Raw genomic sequence first — 25030 nt, forward strand, 5'->3', positions numbered from 1 at the left:
AATGATCTCAACGGTAAAGAAATATCAAGCGTAATATTTTGTTATCGTTATTGTATTTTCTCTCATTCTAAGCCGGTGATTAACTTTCTGCGGGAGTTTTCCCGCAATTTTTCATTTTCGAGTTTTCGACAGATTTCATGATAGAAACAGATTTTCCACCAATGCTCTCGTGGATTACAATATTTCTCCACTCTCTATAGTTGAATCTTAGATTTAACTATCTCGAATGGAGAAATCTTGTATTCTTCTCGAGACTCTAGGAGAATCTATTCTTCTGCAACTTCACCCCAGGCTGTGACACAGCATGATTTCAATAGTGTGATCAAAATAGTGTAAACGTTCTATAAATTATTGTGATACAATGCGTTGATTGGTTGGTTAAGGATTTACGTGAACGTAAGTCTTACAAGTGATTTTTTTGTTTTCACCTTTAATTTTTTTTTATATTTGACTTGAGTATATAGGAGTAACTCTTTTGCTGTACCTGTGTATAATGATGTGTATGGGCCTTGTGGCATAACGATTTTCTCGTCGTTCATTAAAGACCAATGGGTGGCCTTGGGCTGACATTTTCATCCCGGTGGTGTTGTTTTGTCTTTGACATATACATCATACATATTCTTGTTATGTGGTTGCATTGTATGTTTGTTGTTCGATCCTAATAATCAACAACATTATTTTGGAAAATGATTCTAAAAAAAACTGATGATAAAACTTGATTATTAACTGCCGAGTTCTTTTAAAGCGGAAGTTTTGTAAATAGATGTTTGTGAAGACGACGGACGACATCAATAAAGATGACGAACGCAAAGTAAATACATACGCTCACATCAAGTGAGCCTTTGATCCGTGTGAGTTATAAAACAAAATTAAAAAAAAACCAACTTGTTCATATGTGTATTTCATACATCAGAATACATTTAACTTGTATGGTCTTTATATATTAAAAAGGAATAAATAGAGAAGAAGGAAGGTCTACTTCTAAGTGTTAAACTTTTCTTGATAAGAGTACTTTACAATCGGAAATGTTGAATTACATTTCAAACGTATATATTATCATTCTGGTATGCAGTTTTGAGGATGGATGATACGAAACTATTTTTCTGTGTGATATTTCTCAATATATGTTGTTTTTCGAAACAGGTGAGTAAACCTTGTTTTCTTTTAATTTATTTTATTTTTGTTATTGTTGTAATTAATTTCTTTAAATGCATTATCTTGTTATTTCGGCGTTAACGAGCTTTATTTGTTACGCTTCAGAACAAAACCAAGTACGGCTGCTCATTTAGTTTAAACGGTCAAAAAAAGTGTTTTGTGACAGCAAAAGGGATACGTTTCCTTGTATTCAAATCTGGAAATGGACAGACCTGTAGAAATTTAATTGGTCATTGCTTGGCATTTGATGGATGCCTGTCACATTTGATGGATGCCTGTCACATTTGCAATTATACAACATCTCATACTTGTTCATACTAAAAAATATTTAGTATGAAAATTTCAATGTTATGTACATATCAAGTGCAAATGGATAATTACAGCGCATTTTCGCTGATAAACTGTGACGGACGGACTGACAAAAAGGACAAAATCTACATGGCCCCTCAACTAACAGAAAATGTGCAAGGACAAAACAATAAAATATGTGAAACAGCATAACTGATATTTCTTAAGCATAGTCAAAGTCTTGTCAAAAGCCATGCGATCGTTATGCGGTCAGGAGAATTCCACCACTCTATATCTTATTTTCCCCGATTGAACTTTTCAGCAGCATATGCTTTCCAAAGTACATACTTTATATAATCTGTCTCAGACTATCTTTTTGAACCTTTGTAGTGTAAATGTAAATGAAATGGTTCCATTTCTTTGCTTAAATTGATCATTTTCGGCATATACAGAGAACCATCATTTGTTTTCCCGGCAACATTTCGTCCCAATATTTCCTATCGTTTGTGTTACTTGCAATATTTCGTCACAAAATTTCTAAATCATACATTTTTTTGTCAATATTTTGTCAAAAGATTTCCCATACATTTTGCTTCTTTTTGTCATAAAAAATAGCATCAGTTATTTATGCGGCAATGTTTAGTCCATGGATTACCCATTGTTTGTGATCCTTGCAATATTTCCCACCATTTGTGTTACCGGCAATATTTCGTCCCAAGATTTCCCATCATTTTTATTCCTTGCAATATTTCATCCCAAAAATTTTCCGTAATTTTTTTTCCCGACAATATGTCGTCTCAAGATTACGGATCGTTTTTGTTCCTTGCAATATTTTCGTCCAAAGATTTCTCATAATTTGTGTTTCCCGCGATATTTCCTCTCACATTGTCCCCGCGCTTGTGTTCCTGGCAATATTTGTCCCAAGACTACCAATTGTTTATATTTTTTGCGATATTGTGTCACAAAATTTCCCATTTTTGTCATCTTTGCAATATTTTGTCCCACAATTTACCTTCGCTTGCGTGCCTTGCAATATTTCGTCCAAAGATTTCCAAATGTTTCCATCATTGGTGTTCCCGAGAATATTTCGTCACAAACTTTCCCATTATTTGTACTCCTTGCAATATTTCCTCACAAGACTTCCCTTCGTTTGTGCTCCTGTCATTATTTTGTCCATAGATTTCCTTTTGTTTGTGTTCCTGGAAATATTGTGTCCACAGATTACCCATAGTTTTTTTCTTCAGCATTGGTTTTTTACCTAATGGTTCAAATAATTACGCGAAATATTATACAGTAAATAGTTTAACACATCATGACAAGGAATGTTGAAAAATGTCCATTCTGCATTAGCATTTTGTATCTATAGTTCAAATATTATTAACGTGTATATTAAAGTTAAAATTCAGATATTTGTTTGAACCTTTGCAACTGCCATTTTTACTGAGCATATATTACCACTCATTACGAAGATAATTGGATTTACGGGCATCTTCGTATGTGAGTATACAGGGTGGTATTTAGGTATGTAAAGGAGATTAAAATAGTATTCTGCTAAGGAAAACATTAACATTTCATTTTGTTATATTTCTATATACATATATATGTATGTAGTGATATCCAAGTAAACAGAAGTAGTAAAAAAACTCGTCCTACACTATAGCCCTAACATTTCATTACAAAACAATATAGATTAAAATTAAAACAGAAGTAAATGATTGAAATATAAAAGCACAAAGTATATATTTATTTCAGTATGGTTAGTTTGTTTTCAACAGTTACACTAAAATATACATTTCTACTTCTTTTGCTATATATATTTTATAACTTCGTTAATTCAAACTTGTTTTCAGAATGAAGATTTAAGAAAAGAATGGAACCCAGGTATTTTTTTACAAGACTTTACAACCAGCCTTAATTTCCATGAGCTGATAGTATTAACATTTTAAGTATGAGTCTTTTCAAAAACCAGACAACGGGATCCGACCATGTCTTAATTTAATCAAGGAAACTGTTTAAATACATGTGTTTCGTCATAAAAACAAACTCTTACTGTGTTTATTTGCTTGGGTCTGCTATGTTCCGTGAAATTTTATTACTTGCTATATTAGCACTTCTTTCTACTTTCTACTTATTTAAGTAGCTACGACAACTCTATTTTACCGTATTACATCGCATGCCTAAAAGATTAGAGACATGTAAGAGTACTCAAGGATGATTGAATATAATCTCCTATTGAGTATCAAATTAAAATACATAAATGAACAACCGCTTTGTCTTTTTCAAATTTTAGTGACCTTTATCGATGACGAACGAGATGACTTACATGAATTGATAGAAGAGAGCTCGGGATCAGGAACGAGAGAAGATATACATGGTGCGTGCATCATCTACATTTCATGTTTCTTGTTTATTTATGTCGCATTTTATTGAAATTATTACCCATTTAAACACAATTTGAATATCTCATACATAAATTATCTTTTATATGATTGATGGGCCAAATATTTATACCATACAATCTGCTTGGTGGTTTATATCTGAATGTAAATTCTACACAGATCTATGTGTATTACTCCCAATGTCTGGCTACTTCATGGGGTCAGTATTTAAGAACAAATTTCAAACCATTATGAAAATATACATACATTGTAAAACTACATCTTTATAAAAATCAAATGGTTAACCATTGCATCAAATTATCAGTTTGATATCGTCTACGCTGGAATCATTGTTGAAATTGAAGATATTGAGACAAACGTATTCCATACAGCACAGTGTACTTGTCTCTCGTTGTGTCCTACTAGATATTTTATCATTGCAGATAAAAACGTGGTTTTTACATTTGCGACATCTTAAAAGAAATGTTAAATATACAAAATGCGTGGTTTGATAATTGTGATTTCATCTCAAACTGTGAAGAACATTTTTTGAATTTACAGTTTTCGGTTTTTAGTTATGTCTGTCTCATTTTTTTATTTGTCTTTGCTTCTAGAAATTTTATTTTTTTTTCATATCACCTTATATATTCAATCCCCTTTAATATATATTTTGGATTTATTTATTGGGAAGTGTCTCCTGAAGAAATATCTAGTAACAAAGGGGTCGGTAAGATACACATACATTACAAATATTTAAAAACTTACAGTCTCCTAACCTTTTATCTAAGAAAATGGCCTTTACCTAGAAGTTAGCTCAAAGTCTTAAAATTTAAAAAATCATAACACATTTTACTTTGGTATTTCCATTTTGTATTTGTAAAAAGAAGACATGATATTACTTCTTAATATAGAAATTGAACTATTACATTTTTTCTCCACTTAATAATTCACAAAGAGTTTATTGCACCTACGCAAGATACATGCACATGCATTACAGAGTTGTTTTTACAGTTTTTTTGTCATACAAGCTGAGCATACTTTTGTTAGTTTTTTTTATTGTAAGATTTATTATAAGTGTCAAGTGAATTCTTTTTGAAACTGAAAGTTTTTACTTTTTACTTCTTTCTTTGTTGTTTTTTTTTTTATCCTACTTTCAATTATTTTTGGGACATATATCGATGAAGAGGTATTTTTCAATTTGTTTTTGAAAGCAGATTTAGGGTCTTAGATAGTTGAATTATAATACATGAAATAAACGCAAAAAATGGAAATGAGATTTTTTCTTAAAATTAACAAAACATATTCAGAACTACGTTTTTAGAGCATAGAATCTACGAATGTAATTAGAAGTTCGTTACTGGTTAAACATGGTTACTTTACATTTGTTTTCATATTTAATTTGACTATTACCATTTGGTCTAATTGTAAACAGAAGCAAACTTTATATGATAAAAAATATTTCAAAAAGTACTAGTTTCATAAATATATGCAACAAAACAAAACATGTAGGAAGCAAAACAAAATTACATAATAAATTCTTCTTAATTTTACGATTCAAAAATTAAAAAGACTTCTTAAAAACGAGACTGATTAACTGCTTCAGTATATTTAGCAAATAAAAGTGTCATAATGTCATCCATAAATTCAGAGTATAGTCCCTGCCCATCTCAGACAGATGATAGAAATACAAAATGGCCACAAACCTTTCCGGGATTAACTGTCAGGAGGAACTGCAAATTTGGATATGTTGGTAGGTGTTTTATTGATATTGCGTTCAACGTTGTCTGTGACGTTTTTAAACCGAAACCATTTTAAAATACATGAAAAGCTAAGATTTGTTTTTTAGAAGGAAGATTTGATCGATTTTTTTTCCTTTTTTGGCTTACTGTCCAATTAACCATGATATTGTGCTTTAATTTAGGCGATCATTGTCGAAAAAACAGTCTATATCATGAGACATTTTAAATGGAAAAATAGAGGACGAACGCCAAACTCATTAATATATTTACGGCAAAAAATTTTTGTATCGTGACAACTGTGGGCAAAATATTAACTTGTTCGAAACTTGCGCTCTGTAGGTGTGGAAAGAAAGTCCACTTCTAAATCTAACCTTTACAAGAAATATTTATCCATTTTCACAACATATAGTATATCACAAACTAACATCTTTTTATTACGATCTTTTGTTTGTTAATTCCATAATTCACGAACACGTCATAATTTAAGTACTCTAAATAAAGGTTTGGCATCAAGAGAATGTAGAATGTATGGTTATAATGGAACATGGATGGAACCAAGTTACATTAACTGTGTCAGAGAAAATATAGCTGAAGTACAGAATAAGGTTCAAAATTTTTTCAGACCTCTTAAAAACAAATACTATAAAAAGTAATACATTTAATTTCGAACTTCACATATTTACGTTTGAAAGTAAAAACTTAAGGTCTTGTATATTTTAAAATTTGTAATATTTTCATTGACTTTTTTTTTTATTTCAAGACAGTCACACTATAGTCCGATTGTTATGTAATGATGTGAAATTTGCGAAAAATACTTTTTAAATCATTTGGGATTCTTATCGGCATTTAGTCATTAGTTTGTCTTGTTTTCGTTTATAAAAACTCAATAGCGGTAAAAAAATATTTAGAAAAAACATATTTTTGAAATATTGTACATGTTAAAACAACCAATAAAAGTATCATCGCCTGCTAGATAATTTTCCTTCTTTGTTAAAACAAAGATATACAAACTGCTATTACTTCTAATGGTTTCCACGTTTTTTTTTTAATTTTAGCTGGAGGATAGAATCATAGATGGTGTTGAAGTGAAAAAACTAGTAAATGTCATTCGACAATTTAAGAATGTAAGTAGAGGGATTACACAAACCGAATTTTCAGCCAGTGATGTACGTTCATGTCTCCTTGTTATAGATAAGTTGTCAGATATTTTAACGAACCAGAAGGACCAGATTACAGAAGAGGAAGCAGTGGTAATGATAGCTGACTAAATTTAACTTTTTTGTCTCGGTATTTTTACAAGTTTGTAGATATTTAGTATAGAAAAATTGAAAGTTTCAGACATTAGACATAACCGTACCAGAGTTTTATCCGATTAACATTTTATACCAATTGTGAAAAGAGAAAGGTACATATTTTATATTTTAAATTTGTACACTGTTTATTATTGTAAATTCTTTAATGGGAAAACAAAATTAACCTGCGCTTATCTGTATCATATATTCAAGAAAATTTATAAACCTCATTTCAGGAGTTCTTTGAAGCAGTTGATATAATATTATCTGGTACCAACAAAGATTCTTGGCAGGACCTTTTTGACAAAGTAATTTGACGGTTAAACGCGTTTAACCTACAATTATAATAATGATAATAATAACAGTAAAAAAAAATATTAATAATTGTACAACAACAACAACAACTACTACTACTTCTACAAATAATTACTATATTAATTATAATAATGATTAATACTTGCATTTTGTAATTCTATTTTCAAATCAAGAATACTAAACGTTGTGTATCTTGTTATTTTCTGTTAGCGTTATGTTTTGTTGAATATAATATATTTTTTCCACGCGCAAAAGGTGATACGGGTTCTAAATGTTAAAAGAAAATATTTATTTATGTTGTGAAAAATAATACTTAGATGTTTGGCTTACAAGATATTGTATGATCTGTATGTAAAACATATTTGAATGTACTGACTTGTATACATACAATTATTTAAGACAGGGGAAAATGGTGCTGCAACGGTGATGAACATTGTAGATTACGTTTCTGTAACAGTATCAAAGACCCTTCCAGTGGATCAATCTATTTCTGTTGTCGGTGAAAATATTGGTAAGTTGGATGTATGTAAATGAAAATAAAATAGTAAATTTGAATATATAACTAGAAGGCACTTATCCAACCGTTGCACCTCATTCATACTTAAAGTTTTTAATAGAGTCCAGGTTGTTAATTTATTTTAATTTTTTCTGTGTGTATCCTAAAAGTTTTTATTGTATTTTGTCTGTAGTAAAGGTCTAGTTTTTGTTACTGGATAAAAGGTAACCAGTTCTTTTTGCTATTTTTTTGTTTTTGCTTTTACTTCATTTAATGTGATCAGTGATTTTGTTAACCTTTAATTACCTAAAAAATAAGGCTGTTCTCCTGATGAAAGTTCCCTAATTTGTCAGAAAAATGGCTAAAAAATAATCCCAAATAAGATGAATCATTTCTCAATTGGTAGTTTTGTTCAAAATTGCAACCATTGTTTGTTTATATCCTATCTTTTTCTTGACATTCTCTGTAAAGGTAACCATTTTAACTATTAATTCAATGTTTTGTAACGCCCTTCCGACTTTCCAACTCTGAATTTAATGACACATTTTTCCAATAAAAAGGGATGGGATAGATTTATAAAACGTCAACAATATCACTGATTAATTATAAACAATTGTATTGAGGATTCGGGGAATATTCAAATCATCAATCTATCGTGCTGAGAATATAATAAACTTTCAATACAATTTTCAATAATTGGGAAATACTCTTATCGGTTAAAACATATATACTCTGTGGATTTTTAAATTTGTTTTATTTTTTTATTATTAATTTTCATTATTCACAGTTGTGCAGATTGAAAACATGAACATCGGATCCATTTTATTCCCAAAGAACAAATTAACAGGAGTTAAAAGTGCTGTCTTTTTTTCAATAGAAACAATAAGAAATAGCTTAAACGGTAAGTTCATCATTTGGGGTTTTACCACATTTTTTAGTTTTTGTCAGAAGGAAAAACTAAAAAGCAAAACATCATTTCAGGACACTTTATGGTCGGTATTAAGGGTACACAACAGATAAAATACATTTAAACACCAATCAATAATGTGACATCAACGGAGCAAATGAATCAGACAGAGGGACCATACAACATTCAGACCCTTAACTCAACCACAGACCAATAATTCGTTTTCTCATTTACTTTACATCACCCCGGTTGCTTAAAAAAGTAAAATATCTGATTAATACTCACCGAGAGTTTGACGTACTGTACTAATTTGCATAAATATGCGGCGTATAACTCGAACAAGGATGCCGAAGAATATTTCTAGTGATAATTTTGTTTGAAAAATATAGTTAAAACACTTAGCATAGAGTAAGAAGTAAATGTTACTTCAGCAAGCACATAACGTTTGGGGAAATGTACAGGAACTTTGAATAAATAGAAAATTATTGACAATGAGTAATCAGCCCAATTATAGAAGAACTATTTCTTCAGTTTCTAAGTATAACATGAAGCTCATCTCGTGGCATTTATTTGGAAATACTAGTTGGATTAAAACACACGTTGTCAATTCAATTTGTGTATTCATTAAACAAAAAAAAAAGTAAAAGAAAAATATTGAAGCATATACATGTTGCAATTTAAGCAGACAATGAATAAAGTAAGTAAATATATACATATTTGTAGTATGTAAAAATAAACAAAATACACATGGTATAAGGGAAAGACTTACTTTTCCAAATATTCAACTTTTAAACAAAGGTTCAGTTTATTTTAGAGAGGCAACTATGAACCAATTTTTGAACCAGATTGAAAAGAACAAAATCAAAACAAAACTGATTACCATAGTAACAGAAAAAAAATAGTTTACAACATACCTTTTTATCTTTTTGCTTGATGAAATAAGTTTCAATTGAATCTTCATTTTCAGTGACTGATAAGGTGAGATATTCTGCTGTGTATTATAAGACCATAGGAAATCTCTTACCTAAAAGGTAGGGTTAATCAATAAAATAGTTAAAAGTGAGAATAATGTATGGTTGCATGGAAACATTTGCGAATATCGCAACTAAGTATTGCTTTTTTCATATTTTTAAAGGCTACAATTTTATACAACTCATTTTCCTGAATAGCGCATTATGGCACTTTAAAATTCTACTGTCAAAACGCTTAGGGTTTTAACCTCTCTTTAAAAACTGTATTTTTGTTAGTGTATATGACTATGTTTGAAAATAATCACAGAGAAACAGAGAAAATACGATATGTAACTATAAAAACAATCAGGTATTGCTGGAACGAGATCCTTTTTGCATTGCATCTCTGGTGGGATATGAAACGTGAAGTATGATTTCAATCTTTCTTCAAAACTTTACCGTTGCTACCCTTTACCTCTTTTAAACAAACAGATGCAAAAAGGTACAAAAATTATCACCGACATCAAACGGAGTAATCGGCCGTCAATGTCGACGTTACTATTCATGCCTGAATTATGTTTTTTCTACATAGTTTTCAAGACTACTTTGGAGAAAACTTTAAATATAAAAGGTAATTTATTAAATAATTCTTACCAGTTTTTTTTCAATTGTTTTGGTGATTAGATTGTCATTTCAATATTTAATGCATCATTAAGTATTGACATATTTTTTATTCGATTAGACAAATAACGGAAGAGATAGGATCTCCAATTTTATCATTCTCGATACCAGATGGTGACATATTAAAGAAGCTCGACCCACCTGTACAGTTGTCTTTCGAAACCAAAGAAGTAATATTTATTTAATTTACTTTGTTACTTTGTTTCATCGACCATTTCATTTAAAAAATCAAGTTTACAAGAAAACAGTTTTGTCTGATTTAAAACTTAATGTTATATCGCTCGTTCATTGCCATCCATAACTTTTATACTTTGCTTAAAACTCTTTGAGAAAAAAAAGTTTTAAATGCTTTATATTGTAATAAAAAAATATTGTTTATGTCATAAATAAATTGCCCTATGCTGCCCAAGAGCAAGAGATATTTTAAAAAAAATACTCATATAGTTTTTTTATGTATGAATCGTAAACAAATAACTTCTTAAGTACCTGTCCATATAAAATTCAGACACTGCCTATGATAAGGTTATTCATGAAAACCCATGGAACAAACGATGCTTTTTTGGTCTACATAAGCTTTATTTCAATGCAGAAGTAGTCTATTCTGTATTAAAATCTGTTCTTTCAAGATATCTACACTTTAACCTCTCACTAAAATCAACTAATTCAAACCAAATCAGGACCGATAACTCCGGGAAAATGCTGATTTCATGTACATTCTACCTAAAATTTTATTTCAAAAGCGCAACACCAAAATGACAAACTTAGACAGTTATGCGATCTATAATTGTTTCTGAACAAGAATTCACATTGAATTTGATGGGTTTTTGACATGCATGGATCACCGTATTTCTGATTTTTATCAAGACTAATAATCAATGACCTTTGATACTTAACTCACGTTCTAAGTCTCCAACCAATAATAACGCATTAAGTATTTTTGTTGAGAAAAGAAGAATAGTTGAATTTAACAATGTTCTTAATTATGAAATAAAATGGTTATAGTTTTAGAGATATAATATCTAAAACATACTCGTGCTGTGAACCCATACTATGTAACTTATGCCGCGGACTTGTTTGTAAATCATTGCATATCTATGGCACTTACTCATGATGTCCGGTATCTTCAAATTCTCATCCTTTTGTAACGGACTGCATGTATAAAAATTGAAAAGATTAAGGACAACATGAACCAGTTAATAATAATGTTATTTTATTTTTTTTCTATTTCGACAGACAAATTTCACAGGGCGTCTATGTTCATACTGGAATCCGTGAGTTTGTTAAAATTATCCGTAAATTGACAAATTTTGATTTTTTTTTTATATTTCACATGTGTTTACATTGTTCGCTTTTTTGTCTTCTCCTCGACAACTACCCAATTAATGAGTAATACTCGTGGTTCAGTTTGACCTGATTTTTCTCTAAATACATAACAGCAGTCAATTGTATGCTTTAAAAATAGTTCGTGGATTAAGTTTGTAACGACATTTTGTGATCTTATATTGACTAAGGCTAGAAATATGAATGTTGAAGAAGTTTGGAATAATTTGATAAAATGTATGTTCAAAACATTACAATGATTTTAAGAATCCGATTGCTTCAACCTTTAAGCGATTTCAACTTTAAATTTGAACGATAAAAGTACCAAGCAATCATTAAATACTTATATACATTTCAGTTATAAAGGTGAATGGGCTGCGGATGGATGTCGAGCTAGTTTCGTGAATGAAACTTTCACAGAATGCAAATGTAACCATCTCACCAATTTTGCGGTTTTAATGAGCGTAAAAGAAATTGTAAGTTACTACTTTTTTCATGAAAGTTATAACTTTTGTCCATGGTCCAAGTAGATCATCAGATTCATATATATTTTTACTTCATCAAATTTCAATACTGGAACAATAGCTTAGGTACAATAGAATTAGAAAATTGTCCAGTGTACTTTCTTGATCAGTTATGATTTTCTTCTCTTAATTTGTTTACGAAAGTTTCTGTTTCAAATTATATTTCATTTTTAAATTTGAACTCTTCATCGAAGGCTTATCGGACTTCCTTAGTAAATCGTTCATAAATTTCATATTGAAAAAAAAAAAAACTGTTTGTAGTTTCTCATCAACTTCTCTGTTATATAATTACGGGTGTCTTCCTGAGAAAACAGTATTCAAAAGTTGTAGTACATCAAACAGGACAGTATGTTACAAAAGAATGCAAAAGCAACGGAGGAGGACATAAAAAATTTAGACGTTAATCACAAATGAATTTCTCTTTCTAGATCAAAGAACACAATGAGATAATGTCAACAATGTCTTTAGTCGGCTTTATAATATCTATCGTGTGTCTGATGTTGACTATCTTTATCTACATTTACCAGTGGAGGTAAAGTTTATAGGTTTTATAACGATTGAAAGTTGAATATTGCTAAATAGCAACTCAAATTGCAACGACATTAAAAACTAGCCCAGCGATTATCAGTCTATGACATCACGTCACAACGTCTCTTTCGACTGATCAGGTTGAATAGAAAATTCAACACAAGCACACAACAACCAATCGCCTTGTCACTTGTTCGAATCACGTCGTCTTGGTGTAACATTTCAAAAATCTAGCTGTCCAAGAAGTCGATAAAACGACCAAATCATAGAAAATTCTTATGATGTATGTCTTTTTTTAAAAGTATATGATATTCAGTGCTTATCGTTGAAATGGTGGTTTTAACAAAAATGTTATTTTCCCTACTTCCTTAGAAATGAAGAATTCAACAGCTTAAGATAATTTGCAATATCTCCAATACGGGAGGCTGGTGTTTTAGAGTTATCTGAAAACAAAGGTGTTCTTTAATTGAAGAATTGAACCATCATATCATTTTTTGCGGTTTTAATGTACCGATTATGTTAGTCATTTGCATAACTAAATTGGGTATTGAAATGATGATTTCATGTTTAAAACACACTTACCGAATGAATCAATAGCTTCGCTTTAAGCTAGAATAAGGTAGTTTAATAAATTTTCATAATGGTTGCTAATTCACTAGTGTCGTTGTTCTTTTATTTGATTTGTTTTATCCATTAGTCTTAGAAAGGAAATTGACGAAAATGAACAATGCATCACCCAAATTATTTTGTAGGCACATACAATCCGACAAGTCAGTCATATTATTGCTTCTATGTATAACGTTAATCGTGGCATACTTCACTTATATATTTGGAGTGGAAAGAACAGCCAACACGGTATAGTATCAATTAAATAATTGTGACACGATACCAAATCCAAGGTTTCATTGTAGTACTGAATAACAAACCTGATAACAATTGCTCTTTGAAATTAATGCATAAATTGTTATTGATATAACACTGCAATACCATCCATGTCCACCAAAAAATCATCTTATCTGAATTACTGATTACGAATCATTCACCGTATAAAATCCAGTTTAATGAACAGTCTGTCTTGAGAATAATCTCATGTCCTCCCCCAACACATATAACATCGATCGGAAGATTCTGGTGAAGCTGTTGAATAGTATAAATTGCCACTTACACCGTATACAACAATTCCCCATTGATAATCCCCCACCCCCCATAGAATCCTCTTTGCATATTTCGTACCAAATATTTACATTATCAAATGAAATTTTATATTTTAAAATTCTTTAAGATTTAAACTGTTATTTCTAATAAGATTCATTGCTTTTTTCGATTCAATAATTACCCCATCGTTTATCCCCATCCTATACCACATTCCCCATCTCCACCCCATATACCATAGAATGGGAAGTTTTCTAAAATAAAATGGTACTGTAAGATATCTTTACACAACCTTACTTTAAAAAAAATGACACTGATTCATATGTAGTGTATGCTGATGTTTTTTTTCCATGAACGGCATTCATTTCTTTTTAAAGTGTCAATAATTCAGAGTTTTATTTATAATGCATTTGCAATTTCAGCATTAAAGAGAGATAACTCACTTTCCCCCTATATTTTTCATTATGCCAGAGCTTACTGCAAAGACTTTTTGTATCGCGCTAGACTTCTTACAATTAAGCTTCTGGAACTGGGTTATGTTGCTTAAAGTTTGAAGTCATCACTACAGAAGTTTTATTGTCGTCATCGTGAACTCGTGGATCGTTACGGTATATCCATCTGCATCATGAAAACTAATTTGTTCAACGTGTCATAGTTTTCATTTCCTCTTTCGTCTACCCCGGATTTTACTTTTTATGAGCAACACGGCGGGTCTTTCTAGACAAGCAGAGGACGCTTATCCTACCGGTGCACCTGGTCTATGCTCCCAGTTTTTAGTGGAGTCCGAGTAGCTAATTTACTTTTGTTTCTTTGTATGTATTTAGTTACTTTATGTTCTTTGTTGTGTGTGTCCGTTTTCCATGTCTGGTCTTTGTCCCTGGATTTTTCTTTTGATTTCCGCTAGAATCTTGGTTCCCTTTGCGTCCTCTTACCTAACATTTCTTAAACAAACTGTAAATGTAAAATAGACCATTAACATTGTGCCCATCTCGTGTATTGGTTCTGAGCATAATTCATTATTTTTCATGTTTGCCTAATTCTAACAGATTCCAGCACTTAAGTGTAATTTGCTCTTCTTTAAATATTTTTCAGTATGTCTGTACTGGTGTAGCTGTATCACTGCACTACCTATTCCTTGTAGTTTTATGTCTTATGGCATCAGAAGGAATTATCCATGTAGTTTTAGTTGTAGCCGTTTTCAAACAGAAACAATCGATGAACAGATTCTTGATTCCAATATCATTTGGTACTTTTGTGCAGATTATATATTATGGTTTAAAATGATAAATGTAATCGGTGTACAAAATGCATTGTGACTTGATATATTGATCCTACGAGTTAGAATTGAGAAATTACACGTTTTTGGCCTTTTTGTCCCTTGCTTATTGAAGTACTAAAGAAGTATAAACTTTGAATTCTATATGCCCTTCAAAATGAGGTAAAAAAACGTTTGTAGTGTCCAAGCTTTTTTGGAAATAAGATAAAAAAAAATAATCAAAAAAGGAAAGTCTATATAAGAAATGATGACAAAATCATACCAAAAACCCGGTAAGTTGGAAGCAACGGCATTGGTCCCTGTAGCATTGTTTCATAGCGCAATTATATTTCAATGCAAAACAAATATGGTATTTCTAATTGTGACAAGGCAATTTCTCAAATTATTGATAGTAAAGAATCGTTTGATGTAAATTTTGTTAATGGTGTTTCGTGTGATAACTTTTTGGGAAACAAATAAGATTGAGCGACTTATCCATGCCTTACAATGAATGAAGAGAATACCGGTTTGTTTTCATTTTACCAATGTTTGTGGTTTCATGAAGTCATAAATATACATTGTAATATCATAGTTCACATTACCGCAAAAAAAGTATTTGATAAATGTAGAATCTACAGCTATAGCGAGTTGATTATGGAAATTCCTCTCAAGGAGAGAAATGTCATAATCGACGAGCTAACGTTTTACACTTTATTTCTTTTAATTTTTTCAAAACGAAAACTTAGACGTCATTCGGTATCTGTGTAATGACGGGAATTCTATCTTTCTTCTTTTGATGACATTAACAGTTCATACGGGAGAACAATATTAGAAAACACTACAGTGTCGCTTTCGGCCAATGATACTTTTTTAGACGGGGACTATTTTTCACACACTGATCAAGAAGTGTGACATTCGATCCAAAATTTGAGAAAAAAGAGTACTAAAATAAGCAACTCCTGCTTTTATGTTTTTTTCTTCTTCTGAACTTTTAACAATTCTCTTCTTATACTATTTCTCATTTGAAATGTACTATTATGGAGTTACTCCAAATAACATGATTCTGATGTTTTTGTTTTCTGTTCTTTAAGCCTTTTTTTAAAAATTTTTCAAGGTATACCTTTACTGATAGTTGTGATATCGGGAAGCATAACGAGATTAAATGGATATGGAACTGATAAATTGTGAGTACTTTGGTAAAACGGTTCAACCACAAAGTTATAATCTAACGTAGTTAAAGGCAATAACGTCCACCAAGTAATGACATTTGTTTTTACTCATTGACAAAGTTCAGGAATCACCAATACATTTGAACTGATCTATTTCATATGAATGAGGTTGTCGTTTGTAATGTTATTAATTATCTCTTTAGTGTAACATTAAGGTTGATTTTTCATGAAAATGTTATGACTTAATTACTTTATATTCTCGGCGTTTGTAGAAAATCTAAACATTCTATAACATTCTTTCGCTTTTTGTAGTTGTTGGTTGGCCACAGACAAAGGTTTGATTTATTCATTCTTTGGTCCATGTGCTGCGGTTGTTTTTGTAAGCATTTTGTGATTTTAATTTAGAAGGCAAAATACCTTTAAGTACCATTCCGTGAAAGAATTGCTTCCAAGAAAACAGTTGAAAAGCTATTTAAATTTATTCTGAAGCATCTGTATAGATATTTTTGACTGCTTAAATAAAGAAAAAGGTCCGGAAAATTGTCCCGCTATTTTTCCATAGTGCATTTCAACTAAATTTGACTTACCAATATCTTAAAAAGGAAAAGTTCACAAACATTTTTATCGTCATTTCTAGAGGTTATCAGGTATGAATAACCTCCTGATTATTGTAATAAAGTCTCTGTATGTTTTTCCTTCATGTGGCACAACTTATACACATTTGGTTGATTCTTAGACCGAGAAGTACTCAAAAAGATATCAGTTACTACAAATATGGTATAAACGGTACTTTTTGTTGCTAAGCAGCATAAAATTTGAAGAACCATTGAAAAAAAAAAAAGATGACATTTTAGAAGAATTAATGCCCTCCTTTAACAATTTAATAATTGTTTATGAAATATCATTATTGCTATTAATGTAGCAGAAAATAAAATCTCCAAGTACCAAAAAATACGATATTTTATATTTTCAACGGTGCTAGGACTTGTTTTGACTGTCACTGTTTGTCGAATTGAGATGAAAAAAAGAATTTTATAAATGTTAAAAAATATTTACGATGAGTTGAAAAAGGCTTAAATCATACATGAATAAATGTACTATCATTTATTTTTCAGCTTAATACTGTCATAACCATTGTATTGTTAAAGAAGTTGTTTTCAACTAGAGCGACGATGAACAAAACCAAGACAGAAAAAATAAAGTATGACAAATCAAATATAATTACGTTGCTTGAGTTGAAACTTTATCAATATGCTACAACCAATCAAACGCGACGTACTACTTAAAAAAAAATCTTAAACAGATGTGGAAGTACTTTTTTATGTTTAGGTATTTAAATACAAAAAATACCAGTTTTTTATATTGTAAATTTCGATATGTTATACACTTGTTTCAAGGAGTAACATCTCATCAGCAGCAGTAAGATGAAATATGCAGTAAGATAATAATCCACTTATTAGTTGTATACAAGAAGTACTCAAAACAAAAGGTTTCAAAATTATGCATGGTGGAAATTCAGTGAAAATGAGTAATTGTTTCGTTTTAACATTACAAAATTGTACAAATGTGTAAGGGGTTACTATAAACAGTTCCAATCAGTAACAACAAAACGTATTGCAAAGGATTCATAGAATACTCTATATTTCATATACTAAGCAACAGACTACTTAATAACAGCACGCAATCGGCTAAATTCAAACACTTTTTAATCTCGAATAAGATTATATGGTGGTAAAGATGGGCTTAAATTTCTGCACATTTGTGTCCTGCAAAGACAAAAATGTGTAATAAGGATAGAGGGTCAGCGACGTGTTATATATATATCAATGCTCTGAAAATGAATGAATTAAAGTCGTCCTTTTGGAAATGACGTATGGAGTTAGAAAGTAATTGCTTAATTTTCTTTTTTTTTTGTATAAAAGCCTTTCTACAAAAAAAAGAAAGATTAAGAAAAAAAAAAAAAAAAAAAAAAAACGCGATTAATTATCTGTGTGCTGACTCGTGTATTTGAATAAGTACCTTTTTGTAATATATTTTACGGTAAATTAATACTTTGCGAATTCAAAATTTAATTTAAATTACACTCTGCGTATTTTCATCAACATCACTGAAATGCTATTATTAATGTGGGGTGGAATTAACCGTTAGTGTACTAAAACAAATAGACATTTCGTTACCACTAATGATAAACAAGACCTGTTAAAAGAAAAAAACAAAAACAAAAACAAAAAAAAAAACATCTAAACATAATTCAATATATTAACTAAATGTCGGATCCGTTCATACTTGATGAAATCATTCTAATAACGTAAAATTTAAAGATTTGCCTCACTACTTTCTTTTTTGCCCGCAAAGCATTGTACGTACTGTAATTAAGTAGCCTATTTCGTAGTATACAAGTTATCAAGTATTCTTTAAACATTTCAAATAGCTTTTGCTTTTAATTGTTGGATCTATTGTCAACAAAAGCCTTCAATAAATTATGTTCAAAAATGGGAAAACAATTTAAAACAGGTTATGACAGAAATATACGTAACTTTATAGCATTTTTCTTATTCAAAATTTTGTATTTGAAGGATTGTAATATTATAACTGAGTAACTAAAAAGATAACACAAAGTACCTGGCCGATGTAATTTTTGGAAAGAAATGAAATAAATATTGATAAAGCAACAAGATTGTGAAGCGAATTTACCGTCTCCTTTGTTTTTTCTTCGATGACTTCAATGTTACTTAAATTATCATGGTATTTTTGATTGGTAGTATAGTATATTGGTACAGTGCTCATGCTTGTACACCATTTTCTTTAGCTAGAAAGGTACTATTTATCCCATAGGCTACTATAGTGAAATTGAAAAAAAAATGCCCTTCACTAACTGTTGTCCTGTAATATCTTCAATTTCCTAACTAAAAAATGAGAGCAAAGACATAGCAAAACCGTTGATATTTTTCTATCGTAATAGATGTTTTGGGTTTAAGTTACCCCTTTCCCCGCTAAAGGCACATTAATTAAAAAAAAATCATAAAGCTAATATAAAATGGTTTCCAAAGACATATTACACTTTGAAAAAAGAGAAGAGAATAAAAAGTCTCGAATTAATAAAAGATTTTGAACGTGAGCGCAATTTGTTTTATAACAGTGTCCGGAAGTATTTCCTGAAGTAGGGTACACAAATGTTAACCTAATATAATAAACAAAGTACCGTTCTTCCTCTAAGGTTTCTCGGTGTTGATTGCATATTGTTGAAAGTTGTGATCTAGAATAACAGTGGTACAATTAATATATTAGAAACCTTTGTCTTCCTCTAAGGTTTCTCGGTGTTGATTGCATATTGTTGAAAGTTGTGATCTAGAATAACAGTGGTACAAGTAATATATTAGAAACCTTTGTCTTCTGTTTTTTAGAACAGGGATCCGTAGTTTACTGATATTGGCACCTATGTTTGGTCTTACCTGGCTTTTTGGACTTTTGTCTTTTCATGAAGATACAGTGGTATTTGCTTATTTGTTTGTTGTCTGCAACTCTCTGCAGGTAATAAAATAACTTAAATAAATGAGTCAAGTTGTTTAAGAATATAACTTTATATACTTCTGAAAATTTAATTACTTATTTTTCAAGATATATCAACCAGTTCATATACAGTGAAATGGGCCGCTTTCAAATTAAGAATGTAATGTCATTATTCAAAAATTTATTCTTTTTTATTACATGAATGTCTTTTGATATGAAGAACAAAAGCTAGAAGGACACGATACCGTTTTACTCGATTATTGAACTATTCTATTGCAGATGGCTACTTGCTGTTAGCCAATAAATTGTCTCTAAGTACCCCATTGACCTCAGACTTCAATTTGTGTAGACACTATAGCCATGATATACATGATATGAAAACTTGATATTCTTGAGAAGCGATATTTTCATCTGTTTACACATGACTAACAGCAAAACCATTAACATTTTCAGGTGCTCTTGTTTTTTTTAATGAATGTCGTAACATAATCTATATTTAGAATGATGTTAAGCAATTTGCGAAAACCCAAAGAAAAACAATGCACTGACCGTTATCATATTAAGTAGGAAAATGCTTTCACATTACAACAAACTTGTTTTAGTACTGTTTTCATGAAAATCACGAATGCTACCTTGTTGGGTGTAAAGAAAAAAATAAAACGAGATATTTATCAATAAGAGTTGTATTTAACAAAATAATTATAAATCCTAAATCATTTTCATATTACTATAGATTTGTTTCCAGGGTTTGTTTATATGTAGTAACATTTATACGCAACAACTTTTTCAGGGCGCTCTTATCTTCCTGATGCATACGTTGATGAATCCAACTGTGAGTTTTATTCAGTGGTAACAAACTGGTCATAAACTAGCTCAGATTTGGCTAATGTAGAATTTAGCTTTTATAAAAAAAACTAAATATTGTACCATTATAATATGAAAGACGATAACGCAAACTTTTAAAAGCTCATTTTGAAGAGTGTCGGTTGAAAGAACTATGTTCATAAATAGTAAATACTTTCAAAATATCGATTATCATACGACGTTTGTATTGCGTATTGTCTTTTGATTTGCATGTTTGCAGGGATTTGTAAGGGTAAAAAGAATGTCTGCTCAGAGAAAAAAAATTTCTGCTCAGTTGGAAGTAGAAGTTTTCAAATATCTAATAACTTAAGGATAGAAACAAGGAACAAAATTATAAATAAAGCGAAAAGTTAAATATGTAAGACTCGGAACCCCGATGGGACGCGAAGGTACGATGATTGCGCGGAAGTGCAATGTTAATACGCTAAAGTGCGTTTGTGATCACGCTGAACTGCGATGGTTAGAAATGATTGTTGACTGTTTATAGCAACGCGGAAATGCTTTAGCCACTACATGAATGGAGGTGCATTTTGAATTTCTTTTTGTACTTCGCTGAAATGTTTTGACTCTCATGTTTTTCCGTTAATATCATAAATATGCGAAAAAGAAACATAATTGATTAACAAAATGATTCTACAGTTGGGATTCTAGTCTACATGCAACTAGAAAGAAATTTACTTTCATTCCTTTCGATGCCATACTTCCAATTATTTAGGAAATTATAAAAGCAAAATTAATACCAAGTATACTTTCTTTATTCATTATACTATCGCTAAAGAATACTAAAACAGTTAATGAAAAATCTACGATTTTAAATGTCCCGCCAAAATTTACTTACAACCTACTTAACTCGATAATCGATCCAGGATCCCATATTTTGATTTTTCGTTCTGACATATCTTTTGTTAAAAATGATAGTATAAAGTGATGCAGGAAGAAACTCGATTCAAGTAATATCTTTCATTTACAAGTGCTTATGCATGTACAGTTTCGTGTCAACGTTGAATGGGATACAAACGCACTTCCGCGTATTAGCGTTACACACCCAACGTACTACTGTGTTGACAATTGCAAAACAGCGCGACCATCGCACTTCCGAGTCTAACAAATGTATACGAGATATTCGTTCTTTACCAAGATTCATGAAACATTGACCAGTGCAATGTAATGAGTAAGCGTCTTCTGCTTTTTAGAAACAGCCGTTGAAACAGCAATATTGATAAAAAAAATGTCCTAACTTCATTGTTTACATTTCTTTCTAAATGGCGACTTTTATCTTGAAGAAGATAAAAAAAATAAACTTGCTTAAAAAAACTGAACTGCAAGCATTCTACTACTTTGGGTCGAGGAACAAAGGCAACACTCTATTTTTGTCTGTGATCATTATCGTTTATGTATGTTAATTTTATTAATACTTACAGGATTGACCTTTATAATTTTAACCAAACTTCGTAGAACAATTACTTTATGTTATTTTAGGTGAAGAAAGAATTTATTAAATCGTTCAGAAGATACAGAAACAAGAAGGATCTCGCGACATCGACAACGTCTGAAAGTTTTCAAACATTCAACATATTTAAAAAGGTGTGAAAGCTATTCAAGGGATATTTAAGGCAGTACCTAATATCTTCACTAAAACTTATCTCGCTCGTTTAAATTTCTTAAATTTACTTTGATAAAAAGCAAAATATATAAATTTCAAGAAATTTTAACCACACGTTTCATGGAAATAATTTCAGTGAACATTTAGTAGCTTCATCAACAAAACTTTTGATCACTAAGATGCTTTGAGATTTTAGACTAAATTGCTTTTATATAAATTAAACAGGAAAATTTTCTTTTGTGTATTAGCTTGTAAAAGCCATCGTGTTTTAACTCGGTCCATACTCCCAGTTTTAAGTGGAGTCCGAGTTGCTCATTTGATTTTGTTACTTTGTATGTATGATCTTAGTTACTTTGTGTTCTTTGTTGTGTATGTCTGATTTCCATGTCTGGTCTTTGTCCCTGGATTACATTCTTTTGATTACCGCTATAACCTTGGTTCCCTTGATTACTCTTTCATGTTTATTACCTTGGCTTTTTTTTTGTTTTGATTTTGTTTCTTTCAATTTTTAGATAATAATTTATTTTCTAATTTTAGCTTAGGAAAAATGGTTCTAAAGATACAAGTGCATCCACAAATGGTATGGAGGCAATAGTCTATTAAAAATCAGTATAAAATTGATGATCAAAACTCATAGATTTATAAAGGAAGAAACACAATCGCAATTGTACTATATTTGGCAATCCCTTATGATATTTTGAGCGAAATATTTTTATTTATCTAAGTATAACTTAATACTTTCACTCAAGTTATTTTGTTGCCTTCTTTACTTTTACAATTCACGGCAAGAATAAAAAATACTAATGCACGTTACATACTGTGATAGTACTATTTTTCGTGGGGCTGAAATATTGCTGCTCGGGGTTAAACCAAAACAATCATTCAATTGTTTTTGGGGTACCAATTTTCGTGGATTTCCATTGATGTGTATACTGAAAACATCAAAACAACAAATTCAAGAATCCATGAACTTGTGTTTCTTCCTTGCTCCACGAAAATTGGTATCCACGAAATTAAGTACTTTCATGGTATATCACACATGCCCATATGATGCGTTGCATTGGCTGTGCATGCTTTATAAGTCTGAAAACATATATTTAAATAACTGACAGAAACCAGTCCAAATCTACCATCTATCATGTTTTAGGATGTAATTAAACCTACTTTTACGGTTTAAAGGAAATGATAATGTAGCATTGATTTACCTTACTGATATATCATAAACGAAGAAGGATATATAAATATGTTTTAAAACTTTCCAGATATTGAATTAGTTTCTCCCGCCTGTAACAAGTCAATTGAGGTAACACAAACACTGAAGAGAGCAGTGCTATGATGGTAAATGCATCAGCATAACTACATGATGACAAGAACAACCTCACAGTTAAATAACACTCAATGATCAATTATCGTTCGATTTTGTCTTGTTCTGAACATATATTATAGAAATATTGCAATATTTGTATTATTGGCTATATATTACTACTTACTTGAAATTGTAAAAAATAAAAAAAAAAACCTCTCAGTTTGGTTTCTTAAAATTTTCGACTAGTTTTACAAGGTGGCACTTATTAATGTTCTCAACTATCGCAAATTCAAAGTATTCATTTTTTTTCTGAAATTTTCCAGTACAAAAACCTAATTTTTAGATTGCTCTGTAGTTTCAATTAGTAAAAAATGTCTGGGAGCATTGACTTGATCACTTTAAGTGTAATTAAATGGTTAACACTCAGTTTGTTTTCTGTATTTCTTTGTTTTAGCAAATTATCGAAACTACGATTGCAGGAATCATGGTTGATATTTTCATTAATCTTTGTATTTCGTTATTCTGATTATTCATAAGATGAAAATTATATGAAAATTTGAATATGCAGAAAGCACTTGAAAAGTGATGTTATATTGAGCAACAATAAAAAAAAGACACAAAACTACTCGGCTGTACTATTTTGTTATATATTTTTTAACTGTTTATTTTACTTGCTTGACATTAACAATGCAGACATTGAAAGCCCTTTCGCTTTTGTTGTGGTAAAGGTATATTTTATACAAAGAATTCAAAAATCAAGTCCGAATCCGAGGGGTTATGGAAAAAGTCAATAACTTCTTAGAAGAGAAATTCCTGCGTTTGTGGTAAAAGGACTTACATGTATGTTGCATTAAATCTGTGACAAAATGGCTTCAATTGTTGTATTCTGAGGTGAAACAGATGTCATTTTTGGATAAATCAGCACTGAAAGCCCTCATTTTTTTAGCAAAATATGATGCTCTGAATTTAACAAACAAAATATCAAATTTTCAGTTTAATCATCTACTACTTCAAAAATATGAAACAATCAGTAGCGGGATAATTCAACTACGTCAAAATCCAAAACAATGGTCTGAACGCAAACACGGGAACCAAAGACGACCTTCATACAAAATGGAGGAAACCGAATAAAATAGATTACACAAAAAAATGAAGATTAGGAAAAGAGGACTTCACATAAAAAACAAAAGCACAAGCGAAATAAACCTCCACAAAATACCAAGAGTGTCACCAGATGCTACGGAAGGGTAAGCATGTCCTGTCCTGCTCCGCTAGTGACAATCGTCAGATTGCAAGTGATTGAAATCCAGTAATAGTATAGCAATAACATTGAAACTCGAGTCACAAATGGGTACCGTCAAAACATTTCACACTAGGGCGAAATCATTCAAAGTATCATGGATGTGAACAAAGTATATAATGCAGAAATATTTGGAAACTATCCGAAATTGACAAATTATTTTACGAAAATATAAAAATCTTCAAGAAACATGAGACAAAACAAACTATCAAATTAAAACACTGGGATTGGATCTTGAACTTGAAATAATATAGCAATAAATCATGCGATAAACAAAACATAAGTGGCACAGAAATAA

The 25030-nt window shown here is 30.6% G+C and overlaps 1 protein-coding gene across 4 annotated transcripts; it reads left to right on the forward strand.

Moving 5' to 3' along the window:
- Positions 1 to 487: 487 nt before the first annotated feature.
- LOC148628683 (adhesion G protein-coupled receptor L3-like) lies at positions 488 to 24057 on the forward strand. Of its 4 annotated transcripts, none has more exons than XM_088592783.1 (24): positions 488 to 1143; positions 3294 to 3324; positions 3734 to 3817; positions 5470 to 5571; positions 6062 to 6165; positions 6616 to 6684; positions 7089 to 7160; positions 7567 to 7678; positions 8451 to 8564; positions 9538 to 9601; positions 10263 to 10371; positions 11435 to 11472; positions 11880 to 11997; positions 12474 to 12577; positions 13326 to 13428; positions 14818 to 14971; positions 16095 to 16164; positions 16462 to 16528; positions 17265 to 17350; positions 19554 to 19680; positions 20450 to 20491; positions 22003 to 22107; positions 22664 to 22706; positions 23389 to 24057. In XM_088592783.1, the coding sequence occupies exons 1-24, from the start codon at positions 1081 to 1083 to the stop codon at positions 23460 to 23462; spliced, it is 2055 nt and encodes a 684-aa protein (XP_088448909.1). In that variant the 5' UTR covers positions 488 to 1080; the 3' UTR covers positions 23463 to 24057. The 4 variants fall into 4 exon arrangements, with proteins under 4 accessions (XP_088448909.1, XP_088448897.1, XP_088448919.1 ...); XM_088592771.1 differs by having other exon boundaries at positions 989 to 1143; positions 6616 to 6810; XM_088592793.1 differs by lacking the exon at positions 6062 to 6165 and having other exon boundaries at positions 1016 to 1143; positions 6616 to 6810.
- The last annotated feature ends 973 nt before the right edge of the window (positions 24058 to 25030 follow it).

Source organism: Perna viridis, chromosome 1 (assembly GCF_037379345.1).
Source record: "Perna viridis isolate PV_CMFRI_1.1 ecotype Kerala chromosome 1, ASM3737934v1, whole genome shotgun sequence".
NCBI classification, from domain to species: Eukaryota; Metazoa; Mollusca; class Bivalvia; order Mytilida; family Mytilidae; genus Perna; species Perna viridis.

Coding starts and splice junctions, on each gene's coding strand:
- LOC148628683 (XM_088592771.1), top strand. CDS start 1,081: ATGGATGATACGAAACTATTTTTCTGTGTGATATTTCTCAATATATGT. Junction 1,144..3,293: donor TATGTTGTTTTTCGAAACAG/GTGAGTAAACCT, acceptor ACTTGTTTTCAG/AATGAAGATTTAAGAAAAGA. Junction 16,529..17,264: donor CATGTGCTGCGGTTGTTTTT/GTAAGCATTTTG, acceptor TTTATTTTTCAG/CTTAATACTGTCATAACCAT.